Source organism: Bos javanicus, chromosome 9 (assembly GCF_032452875.1).
Source record: "Bos javanicus breed banteng chromosome 9, ARS-OSU_banteng_1.0, whole genome shotgun sequence".
NCBI classification, from domain to species: Eukaryota; Metazoa; Chordata; class Mammalia; order Artiodactyla; family Bovidae; genus Bos; species Bos javanicus.
In genome coordinates, this window is record NC_083876.1 from 103,397,168 (window position 1) to 103,412,807 (window position 15,640).

The 15,640-nt window shown below is 43.8% G+C and overlaps 1 protein-coding gene across 7 annotated transcripts in view; it reads right to left on the minus strand.

Annotated features, from left to right (window-relative positions):
- Nucleotides 1-15,640, minus strand: part of WDR27 (WD repeat domain 27) — a 197,384-nt gene that overhangs the window by 84,804 nt on the left and 96,940 nt on the right. The window contains exon 27 of one of the 7 annotated variants that reach the window (XM_061428592.1): nt 2,416-3,827. The exons of the other annotated variants lie outside the window; for them this stretch is intronic. Within the exon in view, the coding sequence (XP_061284576.1) occupies nt 3,687-3,827 (141 nt within the window). The 3' untranslated portion in view covers nt 2,416-3,686. Of the gene's footprint in view, nt 1-2,415; nt 3,828-15,640 lie in introns of those variants that run through there. 7 annotated transcript variants of the gene reach the window in all.

A 15,640-nucleotide genomic window follows, 5' to 3' on the forward strand; every position in this document is an offset into this window, starting at 1 on the left:
TGAATGCAGAGTTCCAAAGAATAGCAAGGAGAGATAAGAAAGCCTTCCTCAGTGATCAACGCAAAGAAATAGAGGAAAACAATATAATGGGAAAGACTAGAGATCTCTTCAAGAAAATTACAGATACCAAGGGAACATTTCACGCAAAGATGGGCTCAAAAAAGGACAGAAATGGTGTGGACCTAACAGAAGAGGAAGATATTAAGAAAAGGTGGCAAGAATACACAGAAGAACTGTACAAAAAAGATCTTAATGATCCAAATAACCATGATGGTGTGATCACTCACCTAGAGCCAGACATCCTGGAGTCTGAAATCAAGTGGGCCTTAGGAAGCATCACTACAAAGCTAGTGGAGGTGATGGAATTCCAGCTGACCTATTCCAGCTGATCCTAACATGATGCTGTGAAAGTGCTACACTCAGTATGCCAGCAAATTTGGAAAACTCAGCAATGGCCACAGGACTGGAAAAGGTCAGTTTTCATTCTAATCCCAAAGAAATGCAATGCCAAAGAATGTTCAAACTACTGCACAATTGCACTCATCTCTCATGCTAGCAAAGTAATGCTCAAAATTCTCCAAGCAAGACTTCAACAGTATGTGAACCAAGGACTTCCAGATGTTCAAGCTGGATTTAGAAAAGGCAGAGGAACCAGAGATCAGATTGCAAACATACACTGGATCATAGAAAAAGCAAGAGAATTCCAGAAAAACATATATTTCTGTTTCATTGACTACACCAAAGCCTTTGACTGTGTGGATCACAACACACTGTGAAAAATTCTTTAAGAGATGGGAATACCAGACCACTGTACCTGCCTCCTGAGAAATCTGTATGCAGGTCAAGAAGCTACAGTTAGAACTGGACATGGAACAACGAACTGGTTCCACATTGGGCTCCAAAATCACTTTACTTTCTTGGGCACTTTACTTTCTTTATGCCTTACATAAAACCAAAATCACTGCAGATGGTGACTGCAGCTGTGAAATTAAAAGACGCTTACTCCTTGGAAGAAAAGCTATGACAAACCTAGACAGCATATGAAAAAGCAGACACATTACTTTACCAACAAAGGTCCATCTAGTCAAAGCTATGGTTTTTCCAGTAGTCATGTATGGATGTGAGAGTTGGAATATAAAGAAAGCTGAGTACTGAAGAATTGATGCTTTTGAACTGTGGTGTTGGAGAAGACTCTTGAGAGTCCCTTGGACTGCAAGGAGAGGAAACCAGTCAATCCTAAAGGAAATCAGTCCTGAATATTCATTGGAAGGACTGATGTTGAAGCTGAAACTCCAATACTTTGGCCACCTGATGTGAAGAACTGACTCATTAGAAAAGACCCTGATGCTTGGGAAAGATTGAAGGCGGGCAGAGAAGGGGATGACAGAGGATGAGATGGCTGGATGCCATCACCGACTTGATGGATGTGAGTTTGAGCAAGCTCAGGGAGTTGGTGATGGACAGGGAGGCCTGGCGTGCTGCAGTCCATGGGGTCGCAGAGAGTGGAACACGACTGCGCGGCTGCACTGACCTGACCTCTAACGGTGGTAGAAATGCAGTCAGTCATTCATTTGTGGAACTTCTTACCATACATCAAGGGTCAGTCCTATTTGCTGGTCCTGTCTAGAAGATACACATGCAGCAATAAAGACGCTGGGCGTTGTCTCTGACTCAGCGCTCTGAGAAATGAGGTGCCCAAGAGCACAGGGGTGCAGCAGTGCTCCAGCGGAGTCCTGCCCAGTAGCTTCTGACGGTCACCTCTGACCTACCTGACAGATGCCTAACGAAGACCTGAAGGCCAGCTGGCAATCCACACACTCTGACAGCTGACAGATTCCAGGTCTAGATAAGACTCATTAATTTCAGGTTGAATAAAGAGAAAAAACAGTAATATCAACACCTTCAAAAAGAAAAAAAATTATATACACACCCAACTGGTGGACATAAAATTTTTAAATGCAAAATAAAAATATAATCCAAATATACTCCTCAGTGTATTAAAAATGCAATACATTAAGACCAAGTTGGATTTATTCTAAGAATAAAGATTGGTTTAAAAAAAGAAAAAAAATTATCATTTCAATAATGCAGAAAGAGCATGTGTTAAAATTTAGCATCCAGGTCTTCCCTGGTAGAGCAGCAGATAAGAATCCAACTGCCAACGCAGGGGACAGTTTCAGCCCCTGGTCCAGGGAGATCCCACAGGCCACAGAGCAGCCACACCCGAACGCCACCTCTACTGAGTCCACGCTCTAGAGCCTGCAAGCCACAACCGCTGCGCCCACACCCAGAGCCTGCGCCCCACAAGCAGAGAAGCCCTGCAACGAGGAGCCATGTGCTGCCATGAAGAGCAGGCCCCACTTGCACAACGAGAGAAGGCCTACGCACAGCAGTGAAAACCCAGTGTAGCCAAAATAAAATACATATTTTTTTTAGTTTAGCATCAGTTCAGTTGAGTTCAGTCGCTCAGTCGTGTCTGACTCTTTGCAACCCCATGGACTGCAGCACGCCAGGCCTCCCTGTCCATCACCAAGTCCTGGAGTTCACTCAAACTCATACCCATTGAGTCAGTGATGCCATCCAACCATCTCATCCTCTGCCATCCCCTTCTCCTCCGGCTTTCAATCTTTCCCAACATCAGGGTCTTTTCCAATGAGTCAGCTCTTCACATCAGGTGGCCAAAATATGGGAGTTTAAGCTTCAGCATCAGTCCTTCCAACACCCAGGACTGATGCCTTCAGGATGGACTGGTTGGATCTCCTTGCAGTCCAAGGGACTCTCAAGAGTCTTCTCCAACACCACAGTTCAAAAGCATCAATTCTTTGGTGCTCAGCTTTCTTTATAGTCCAACTCTCACATCCATACATAACTACTGGAAAAACCATAGACGGACCTTTGTTGACAAAGTAATGTCTCTGCTTTTGAATATGCTATCTAGGTTGGTCATAACTTTCCTTCCAAGGCGTAAGCGTCTTTTAATTTCATGGCTGCAGTCACCATCTGCAGTGATTTTGGAGTCCAAAAAAATAAAGTCAGCCACTGTTTCCACTGTTTCCCCATCTATTTGCCATGAAGTGATGGGACCAGATGCCATAATCTTATTTTTCTGAATGTTGAGCTTTAAGCCAAATTTTTCACTCTCCTCTCTCACTTTCATCAAGAGGCTCTTTAGTTCTTCACTTTCTGCCATTAGGGTGGTGTCAGCTGCATATCTGAGGTTATTGATATTTCTCCCGGCAATCTTGATTCCAGCTTGTGCTTCATCCAGCCCAGCGTTTCTCATGATGTACTCTACATATAAGTTAAATAAGCAGGGTGACAATATACAGCCTTGACGTCCTCCTTTTCCTATTTGGAACCAGTCTGTTGTTCCATGTCCAGTTCTAACTGTTGCTTCCTGACCTGCATACAGGTTTCTCAAGAGGCAGGTCAAGTGGTCTGGTATTCCCATCTCTTTCAGAATTTTCCACAGTTTATTGTGATCCACACAGTCAAAGGCTTTGGCATAATCAATAAAGCAGAAATAGATGGTTTTCTGGAACTCTCTTGCTTTTTCCATGATCCATCAGATGTTGGCAATTTGATCTCTGGTTGCTCTGCCTTTTCTAAAACCAGCTTGAACATCTGGAAGTTCACAGTTCACAAATTGCTGAAGCCTGGGATGGAGAATTTTGAGCATTACTTTACTAGCGTGTGAGATGAGTGCAACTGTGTGGTAGTTTGAGCATTCTTTGGCATGGAGCAGCAGCTGTGATGGTGCAGGAGTGGCAGAGAGGAGCTACCCCATGTGCAAGGTAAGGAGCAGAGGCTGCACTTTGCTGGAGCAGCTGTGAAGAGATACCCCATGTCCAAGGTAAGAGAAACCCAAGTAAGATGGTAGGCGCTGAGGGAGGGCATCAGAGGGCAGACAGACTGAAATCACAATCACAGACAACTAGCCAATCTGATCACATGGACCACAGCTTGTCTAACTCAATGAAACTAAGCCATGCCATGTGGGGTCACCCAGGACTGACAGGTCATGGTGGAGAGGTCTGGCAGAATGTGGTCCACTGGAGAAGGGAATGGCAAACCCCTTCAGTATTCTTGCCTTGAGAACCACATGAACAGTATAATTTAGCATCCATTCTTAGCAAACAAGTAAAAGGGAACTTCATTTGACAAAGAGTAATTTTTAAAAGCAATGATAATTTCAAAAAGCTACAACAAACATCAAATTTGATGAAATGCTGAAAGCTTTCTCTGTAAGATTGGGGGAAAGATTTCACCACTTACATTCAACATTTTAGTAGAGAATTCAGCCAGTGTAGTAGAAAACAACAATAGATAAATGTAGTGATGAGATTTTAAAGAAATAAAACTGCCATCATTAAAAGATTATGTATAATAAGAAATAAAACTCTTATTAGTCATAGATTATATGATGCTGAAGAATAGAATCTAGTAATATATTTTATAATAAAATGTTTAACATGATTTCTGAATATGAAATCAATATAGAAAAATCAACTGTATTTCCACATATGAACAAAAATATTAAAAATAAACTTTTAAAGACATATTTTGAATAGTATGTGAAATGTCAGGTACCTAAAAGAAAATTAACAAAAAGTATGTAAGACATTTTACACAGAAATTTATAAAACACTGAGATAAAATCTAAATAAACAGAAAAGAATGGCAGGTTCTTGGATCAGAAGAATTAATATTGTCAAGATGTATCCCCAACTAACCTATTAATTCAATTTCAATCCAGCCTTTCAGTCGTGTCCAACTCTTTGCAACCCCATGGACTGCAGCACGTCAGGCTTCCCTGTCCATCACCAATTCCCAGAGCTTGCTCAAACTCATGTGTGTTGAGTCGGTGATGCCATCCAACCATTTCATCCTCTGTCAACCCCTTCTCCTCCCGCCTTCAGTCTTTCGGAGCACCAGGGTCTTTTCCAATGATTCAGTTCTTCACATCAGGTGGCTAAAGTATTGGAGTTTCAGCTTCAGCATCAGTCCTTGCAATGAATATTCAGGACTGATTTCCTTTACAATTGACTGGTTGGATCTCCTTGCAGTCAGGGACTCTCAAGAGTCTTCTCCAACACCACAGTTCAAAAGCATCAATACTTCAGTGCTCAGCTTTCTTTATGGTCCAACTCTCACATCCAGGCAAATTCCCCACAGGTATCTTTTGTGGAGTTTAATAATATTATTTAAAATTCATGTTAAAATGAAAATGGCAAATCATACCCAAGTCAGTTTGGGACTTCCCTGGCAGTCCAGTGGTTAAGACTCTGCACTTTCACTGCAGGGAGTAAGGGTTCAGTCCCTGGTCAGAGAACCAAGATCCTCAAGCCCCTTGTCATGGCCAAAACAATAAAGAAATAAACACAAGCCTATGACCGTTCACTTCCTGCCCTAGTTGCATAAATGCAGAAATCTGTTCACGTGTGTAGTAAAAGACATGTGGCAAGGCAGCCTCATTTGTAAAAATCAAAATAAAGGAAAATGCATTGCATGTCATGTACATTTAGAAACAAGGAATATATATGTTTTGGGGGGTGTATGTTTTTAAAGCTAAAAATAAATCCAAGGGGGTGATGATCACAAAAGTTAGAATACCAAATATATTTTTGGAGAAATGGACACAGAACTATTGGTACAATGCTCAGTGGTAAGTCACTGTGGTGTGCACATCTGTGTTATATATATGTCTTCAATATACTTCATAATAACAAGAAAAGTAGAAAAGTAATAAAAATACAACTAAACCTGTTAGTGAAACAAGATTCTACTTACAAAAAGTGGGGGAAAATTCAAGCCAATAATAAAAAGCATGCTTAATTTTTACACTCTGTAGCTATTTCTGCTAAATTCATAAATATACCATATCCATGGTTATTGAAACTTCTCTATTGTTAGAATTTTATTGTTTTATAGTTTTGCTACATCCCAAATGTCATGCTTTAATTAAACAAGAATGCTTGCTACCACCACACTGATATGACAGTACTTGGGAATGTTATCTAATGAAATACTGGAATAAAATAAAAAAAGGAGCATACATTTGGAAATTAAGTGTCAAAATTATTACTATTTCCATAAGAGTATTTACTTAAAAAATCAAGGATGCCATGTGAATAAAAATATTCAGTGAAAGAATCATCTGCAAATTGACAGCTTTTTTCATGCTAACAATATATTCTTAGGAATTATAATAGAAAAATAGACTTCATGAACTATTTCAGTATCATAAAATAAACACAAATATGCTTATGTATTTATTATATACTTATATATATCTTTGGCCACCTGATGTGAAGAGTCAACTCATTGGAAAAGACCCCGATGCTGGGGAAGATTGAAGGCAGGAGGAGAAGGGGACGACAGAGGATGAGATGGTTGGATGGCATCACTGACTCAATGGGCATGAGTCTGAGTAAACTCCAGATGATAGGGAAGGACAGGGAAGCCTGACGTGCTGCAGTTCATGTGGTCGCAAAGAGTTGGACATGACTGAGCGACTGAACAACAAAATTATAAACATCTTAAATAAATAAAATAAAAGTAAATAAAGAATAAACTTAAAATTTGTGAAAGTGTATATATTTTAAATAACTTACAAAGAGACACAAAAGCAGAAAAGCATATCAAGTTTTTGAATGAAATCTTCAAAATTATAAGGTTCTCAGTTCACTGAAAATTGATCTATGAATTAAATGTAATCCAAGTCAAGGCCAACATATGAATAAATAACTCTGACATTCAGCTGAAGAAATAAATCACAAGAGTAACTCAGAGGAAGACAGCAAAGAGGTAAGGAAGTTGCACTTCTGTCCCTCCATAAAGACAGGGAAAACTGGCATGAAAGGACAGAATTAGCTTTTTTTTCCCCAGAAGTCTGAGAGTTAATTAGAGGTTGCAGGCACCATAAAAGCATTTACTCAGGAAAACAGCTGAATCCCAGTAAGAACCACAAGATTTCTGGTGTTTGACTCACCTCAGACCCATTCCGCACCCCCTCGCTCAGTGGTAGCCGCGACAGTAATCCCCTGCACTTCCTGCGCTGGACGGAGCACAGCGGACCTCGTGCATAAGCATTTGAGTCACTTGTTTTGACCTGTGTGATGTCTCCCTGGAAGCCCGGCTCCAAAGCCTTGCCTCTGCTCTACCGGAGGCAGCGTGATCCAGGGTGGTAGCCTTTGTCCAGAACTGACACAGGCCAACACGTTCGTTGCTGCTGCCTGGGTCACAGGTGACATTTGGAGCAAACAGTTCACAAACCAAAAGCCTTGAGAGAAGAGGCTGGAAAATGAGATATCGTAGGAGCCGAAGCAGCTCTGCTGTGGTCCTGGGGATTGAGCCGTGCGCTCAGCTGGGGCCGTGCACAGGCTCAGGAAAGGTCCAGAAAGCACCCAGTTCCCACCTGTGGCTGACCGTGAGGCCCAGTGCAGGAGGGGTGGGTGAGACAGAGCTGTGCGCTGCTTGGCTGCATGTGGAAGATGTGTATACACACACACACACACACACACACACACCTCCTCTTCAAAGACAGGAAAATCATTTGCTTCCAGACATTTAAGGAAATCTTGTTTAATCATTAGTTGACAACTAGGTCAACTGGCTGGAGACTTCAATGGCCATAAATGACAAACAACACATACAGAATTTTCACTCAGAAAGTCAGCAAAAGACAGATAAAGGTGCCTGCCGTGAAGGGCATGTGGAATCACCCTGGGAAAGGGAGAGACTCTGGTTTCTAGTGGGATCACGTTATAATGTTCATGGAACCCGTTCTCAACAAAAACAAAAGTGTGAGTCTTGCAAGGACACAATGAAGAATGACCCATTCACGGAAAAAGGAGGCGAAGAGAAACTGTCCCCAAGGAAGCCCACAGGGACTTTGAAGACAAAGACTTTCAATAGGTCCAGGAAGCAAAAGGAAAAGAAACAATGCCTAAAAAGCTAAAGGAAAGTTTGAGGATAAGCTCTCACCAAATAGAGAATATCAATAAAGAGTGAGAAATTATAAGGAGAAATTCTGATGTTGAAAAGGACAATAACCAATATGAAAAACCCACCAGAGGGACTCAACAGCGACTTACATAGGCAGAAGAAGCCATCAACTTTAAGCCAGGACACGACAGACACAAGGTGGACACAACGGAGTGTCCGCCCAAGGACTAGAAGAACAGAAACGAAGGAAAAGGGACAGAGCCCCAGAAACCTGTGGCACCATCAGACACACCAACACACACACACACTGGGAGCCCCAGAGGAGAGGGAAGAAAGAGTATTTCAAGAAATAATGGCTGGGAATCCCCAAATTTGAGGTAAAGCATTATGCCACATATTCAAGCAGATCAACAAACTTCACATGGAATACACTCACATATCCACACCTGACACGTCGTGATGAAACTACCCAAAGATAAAAATGAACCTCGAAAGCTGTGCGCGAGGACTGACTACAGGAAACCTGGTACCACGTATGGGAACTCGAAGCCAACGTCAAAGCTGAACGCCAGACAAATGAGAGGAAAGGCAGTGTTTGCAACAGGGTCTCACTTTCCTGTGCACATGTGCACGTGTTACACACTCACGTACGCACACACACATGCATGGAAAAGACCCAAAACACGCCAACAGCGGTTACCCCGGTGTGAGCCCTGAATCCTGAGTTCTGTTTTTCCTTTTCTTTGTTCACTTTGTTTAGTTCCTGTTTATTTTCTATTTTCCAAAATAATATATATTGTTCCTTTAAAAGTGGGAATGCATTAAGAGGTGATGTCAATTTTTTTTTTTTACATTTGCATTTATTTTATTTTTATCTTTCTAATTTTATTTTATTTTTAAATTTTACATAATTGTATTAGTTTTGCCAAATATCAAAATGAATCCGCCACAGGTATACACGTGTTCCCCATCCTGAACCCTCCTCCCTCCTCCCTCCCCATACCATCCCTCTGGGCCGTCCCAGTGCACCAGCCCCAAGCATCCAGTATTGTGCATCGAACCTGGACTGGCAACTCGTTTCTTACATGATATTTTACATGTTTCAATGCCATTCTCCCAAATCTTCCCACCCTCTCCCTCTCCCACAGAGTCCATAAGACTGTTCTATACATCAGTGTCTCTTTTGCTGTCTCGTACACCGGGTTATTGTTACCATCTTTCTAAATTCCATATATATGCGTTAGTATACTGATGTCAATTCTTAGGTAAAACAAATAATTCCACCAACATAATATTTCTGTGTATCTGTATGTTAAAAGTTTCATAAAATGACTTCATATTCTACAAATTCTGGGAATAGAGGCTTCTATTCATTATGGGCAAAACACACTCGTTAAACCAGAGCAGTGAGCCATCTTTTAATTCCACTCTGGCATGTCCTTCAGTAGGTAAACCAAAGTGGTGAGTTTGGACAAAGCCTGTTGATATGGGCCCCATCTTATTAATGCAGGGAGGCTACCACCAGCACACTTTCAATGAAGTCTGCGGGCTTTGTATGTGGAAAATTTTGTTATTATACCTTTTCCTTTGGCATTCTCTGTTCTTGAATAACTTATCCCTGAATGCAAAAAAAAAGTTGCCATATTTGTATAGTTCAGACTCTGTTAGCCCTGTGCCATGACTGGTAATAACAGAATTATGTGTAATAGGAATCCTATGTGTTGAGGACAAGTCCAGCACTGCAACTCATTTAAAGATAGAGTTTTCAAGTCGGGCTTATAAATCATTTACAGAGAAGCTGAGCAGGGCTCAAACTGCCGTCCAATCGGCACATTCCTCAGACGTGAGCGCAGAGTGGGGGCGGGGGCGGCGGTGGAGCGAGCGCGGAGGCCAGACCGTCAGGAGCTGAGCTCGCCCTCGCCAGATATTAGATCAACAACCATTAAACATAATACGAACCATCTTCCGTGGCCAGGGCTCAACAGCTGCGCGTACAAACAGCTACAAATACGTCCCGGGAGGCTCGGGGCCCAGCCCGCCGACGGCCCCGCGCCTCCGGCGGCCGCAGGGCCCTGGTTCCCCGCATCCAGATGCACTGGTACGTTCGTTCCCCGTGAACTGCACACACGCCGGTCCCCACGCCGGCCTCATGACATACCTACCCGTGTGGCTTCTCGGGGCGGGGGGGGGGGGGCGGAGGAAGTGGCCCAGCGCTGCAGAAACCCAGGCCGGACTCGGGGGCAGAGTCTGTGGCTCGTGTGTCACTTTCGTGGGGACCTGGCTCCGGGGTGTGTGAGCCTGGGGTTCCCTGCTGGTGAAGGGCAGCTCTGTCCTGAGGGAGGTCAGAGGTCAGTGGGCACGTCTCCCCTGCCCCCTTACCAGGCCTTCCACCTATTCTGTGGATCCGATAAAAATAATACATCAGTTACTGAAAAGGTGAAATTTAACACTATGAGACACAGGTCTAAATTCTATGATTACAGAATTACTTTTCTGAGAAATGTCACAAACCTCCCTAAAACGTAGCGCACACACACACACACACACACACACACACACACACACACACGACTTCTGAAATGCACACCTCATCCCCCTGCTTTCATCAGAGGCCCTGACACTGCCCAGTGTTATCTTGGCTTTTGACATTTACCGCCTGTGTTCTTCACTAGATTAAGTTTCAATGACGACAAGGATCCATCAGCCTGTCCATTACTGTTCTTCATGACACACGATAATTCTGATTGAACAAATCCATGAGTGGGTTACATCTGATACATAAAATTACATTCTCTTTCCTGTTTCAATACAAGGGGGCTGCTGCTAGCTTCCTTGGGTCAGTTTCCACACCCTCATCTGCACATATTTCTGTAAGAGAGTTAGGGAGCAGTGATTTTTTCCTGCAGTTAACAGTGACCTTCAGCCTCTGTACATTTTCCTGCTCGAGCCTGTTTCGCCGCTTCCCTCCTTGGACCAAAAAAGACCATCCCAACGTTAAAGTTTAGCAGGAAGACAAGCACGTAACACACCACGTCGTGAAGCCCTTGGTTCTACAGGAAGTCTCGGTTCTAACAGAAACAGAGTAAGATCCCACGTCAGCTCCGAGCTGCGGAGACGCACCAGGGATGCTCTCCGCCCCCCGTGCGGCCCCAGCCCGCGGCACCACGCGCCCGTGCACTTGCTCAGCCACGACTCTGGCCTGTCTTCCCTGAAGGACCTGTCACGTTTCCTCGCTGTTAAGCGCCTTCTGCAGACCTTCCCCACCTTGGGGAACCGTCCACCTTTCAGGTCTCGCGTTGCCCCTGAAGCCCGGGAGGCAGGCCCCCAGCGCCCTGCTCAGGGGCTGCAGCCCTGCCCGAGGGTCACAGCCTCAGTGCAGGCGTCACAGGAGACGTCAGCAGCAGCTGGGAGCAGTGCTCATCACCAAGTCTGACCTATTTTCCTATTTTTATTCCTATTTTCATGAACTGAGGATTTAAGTCCATGGCCAACCCTTCAGCCGAACACCCAAGCTTGCACAGTAATTACTCAATTACCTTTAAATTTTGTTAAACTCTCATCATATGAAACTCGCAGCTTTACATGTTTCCAGTTTGTGATGTGACAAATGTGTTTCTGTCGAGGTAAATGAATAGAGTATGTGCTTTTTACAGTTTAACTAAAATGAGAATTTGAGGCTCTTGCTTCTGACAATGCCCTCAACCTGGGCCCCCAGGACCAGGAAGCATCAGGAAAAATAGACGTCAAGGATGAAGGTTCGCCTTGAAGGAGAGTCGTCGCTGGATCTGTGTCACCACTGGGCCGTCTAACTGTTAATACCAATTCAGCACATGTTTTTGAGCACCTGTGGTTTCTGCCAAATGACATGCTAGAGTCTGGGGCTGCAGAGTTCACAGGAGATGACAGCATGGGACAGAATCAGGAGCGGAAGTGCACAGGCCTTTAAAGGAGACAGGGCATGATGCCCACCCAGGGGCGGACACTTTGGGGAGGCTGGGTCTTGAAGGACAAGTAAGAATTAGAGGAGGGAGACAAGTGGAGAGAACTTTTCCAGAAAGAAGAGCTGGCCCGGGCAGGGGGCATGGCCGCGTGAGAGCACAGCTTGCAGAAGGGTGCGGGATTCAGCATGCTGGGCAGACTTTTGGAGGAAAACATCAGAGGCCAGAGAAGCAAGTGACAGACACACGTGAGTTTCAGATCCGCATTCAGGAGCAACGGCTGTGGCTGAACTAGTGGAGAATGCGCCTACATCCAGAGAAAGGTCCTTAAGAGAGTGATGCCAAGTGGAGTCCAAGGGTTTCCTATAGACGGCAGGCTCCCATGTTCAAAGACAGAAAAGCCAGAAGCAAATGGTGTGTGCTTAGATTCCACACCTGGGTATCCCAGAGGAAAGAGTGTTCATAAAGCCATGTGGGCAGAAGAGACCTTGGGTTCCATCTGTTACAGTGACACTCCCGAAGTACCGGTAATGGATCACCAGCTGGCGATGATTCTCAGGATGTGACTGTTCACGTGCACAAGCTTGTGTTTCCTGTCTAACTGCCCTACTGGAACCTCCTGGGCAGGATATATCCACGTCCTTGAAGACAAACGTGAACACAAGTCGTAGAGTGGGCAGCCTTACATCTTTCCTAAGCTTAGGGGGAAAGTATCCAATCTTTGGGAACTAACAATGATGCTAGCTGTGAGCTTTTCCTAGATGGATGTCCATCGTTTTGAAGTTCTATTGTTTAAATCTTTCATTAATAGCTATTACATTTTGTCAAATGATTTTTCTGTGCCTACTGAGATGATCACACATTTTCTTTATTGACACAATGTATTATGGTACATTAATTTACTTTTTTATTAAGCCAACCTTGCATTCCTGGGATAAATCTCTATCGCTAATGGTGTGTAATCTTTAATATATTTTTCTGGGTTGATTTGCTAGTAATTTGTTGAGAATTTTTGTGTCTATATTCATAACAGATATTGGTCTTAGTTTTCTGTTCTTTTGATTTTTTTTAAATCAGAGTAATACTGATCTCCTTGAATGAGTTATGCTGTGTTTCCTGTAATTTCTTGGAAGATTTTGCGAAGAAGTGGTATTAATGCTTCTTTAAATGTTTGGTAGGAGTTACCAGTGAAGCCATCTTGTCCTGGATTTGCTTTGTGGAAAGTTTTTAAATTATTATTATTATTTAATCTTGTTATAAATCTACTAAAATTTTCTATTTATTCTTGAGTCAGTTTCACTAATTTGTACTTTTCTAGGAATGTTTCCATTTCAACCAAGGTATGTACATTACTGGGATACAGCAGCTCATTGTAAGGCAGGCAGAGATGTCTCCACTTCCACTTCTGATTTCAGTAATTTGAGTCTTCTCTCCTTTTTCTTCATCAGTTTTAGCTCTTATCATAAGTTCAACCCTTGATAATTTCATGTATTCTAACATTTGGATACACAATTTAAAGTGTAATTTTATGAGATGACTCACCTAAAAATTAAGATAGCTAATCATACACAGGTGAAATTCTAGATCACACTGAAAGGCTACCACACTGTGGGAACATCCATCTGGGACTCTAGAGACCCCTAGAACATGTGTTCTGCTATGGACTAGCTCTATAATTTTCAATAGATCACCTTTTTTCTTTAGGCTACAAATGGAACGCCACACCTGGGGGGACTGTCACTAACGCACTCCCATCAGTGGTGGAGAGCTTGAGGTGAGGCAAATCAACTCTGTTCAGAACGGAAGTCTGAGCCCAGGTCTCCTGCATGCCAAGCATGACGGATGCTTCAGTGCCCAAGTACCCTTCTCATGGGCTTCCCAGGTGGCTCAGTGGTAAAGAACTCACCTGCAATGCAGGAGACCCCAGTTCGATTCCTGTGTTGGGAAGTTCCCCTGGAGAACGGATAGGCTGCCCACTCCAGTATTCTTGGGCTTCCCTAGGGGCTCAGCTGGTAAAGAATCCACCTGCAATGTGGGAGACCTGGTTCAATCCCTGGGTTGGGAAGATCCCCTGGAGAAGGGAAAGGCTACCCACTCCAGTATTCTGGCCTGGAGAATCCCATGAACAGAGGAGTCTGGTGGGCTACAGTCCATGGGGTCACAAAGAGTCGGACACGACTGAGCAACTAAACCACCACCACCATGCTCTTTTCTTTATATTTTCTTTAAAGCTCAAAGATTGTTTTACTTAAAATTAGATTTCCTTGGGTCTAACAACTAAAAGCATGAGAATCATACAGGAGACCATGAACTATTTCAAATTCTTAAATTCAGCAACAGGGGAAAAACAGACTCATCCATCAGAAGTTCTTTTTTCTTCCTTTCTTTTATAATCTAACGTAAATCACGGAGAGCAAAGGCAAAATTTAAAAGCAACACGATATTTCCCAGTAGTTCACCTTATCCTTGAAGTGAGACTTATTAACTGTTATCCAGATGTGTTTAACGTAGCTTAAAACAACTGCGCTCTGGTTTTAAACTGTAGGGTAATAATTTAACAATGTTCTATCTGCCTGAAACAAGACCACCCACACTTGAGAAATTTCCATCTTTCTTGAAGTCTGTATAACACAGAACTTGGCAAGCAAGGAAACAGCAGTAGGGAGGCCAAGATGTGGTCCGGAGAAGGCAGCTTTCTATACAGAGTGAATTGCTGCTGATAAATAGAAGCAACTATTGTTCAGTTTTCATGCCCAACACATCCACATCGGCATAGTTGCTTCCAGCAGGAAACAGCAGCAAAATTCCAGATCTGTCTCCATTTAACCCAACACCTTCCCCGTGCACTTTCGGCTGAGGAGTCGAGACCAACGACCGCACACAAGGAGGGGTCACTTGACAGAAGTGCATTGAGGTTGCCAGCATGCCTGCGAGCCTTCATCTCTGGAAAATATTAGAGCATCTTTGTGTGCCAGTTACAAAAACAGATTCAAAAGAGTGAAAGCGAAGCCTGCACCAACAGTTCAAATGAGTGTGGACGAGGATTCTTCTCTTGGAAGATTCTCCTGAGTCCTGCATCAGGACCACACCTGCTGTGTGTTCCAGGGGACACCAGGGCAGCCAGGCCCCAATCACCCTCTCAAGCGTCCATGTTCGCCGTGACCCTGCTCACACCTGCACAGAAGCCCCTTGGCTCTAGCCATGGTCACTATTGATCTGGGTATGTTTCTTTATATCAGAGTATCCGGTTGAAGTGGGCTCCCCTTGTGGCTCAGATGGTAAAGAATAGGCCTGCAATGCAGAAGACCTGGGTTTGATCCCTGGGTCAGGAAGATCCCCTGGAGAAGGGAATGGCAACCCACTTCAGTATTCTGGCCTGGAGAATCCCGTGGACAGAGGAGCCTGGCAGGGTACAGTCCACGGGGTCACAAAGAGTCAGACACGAATGAGCAACTAACACTATATCCTATTTTAAGTATAGAACTAATAACACAGGTGACAGAGATTGCTTAAAAATGAAGGAAAATGCTACAGAAAAGACTGTTCTTTCAATTCCAGCTGACTGCCCCAAGATGTTTAATGGCATGCATCAGACAGCAAGGATTCATCATGCTCCCGAGACAAGCCGTGCAGGGGGTTCTGGACACCAAGGAGTGGAGTCAAGACATTGATCTGATGTCTAAACTGCACCCACGAATCGGGGCTCTCCCCTGGGCCCAGGCTTCACTACGGATGTCAAGGGTGTGGCCCTCAGG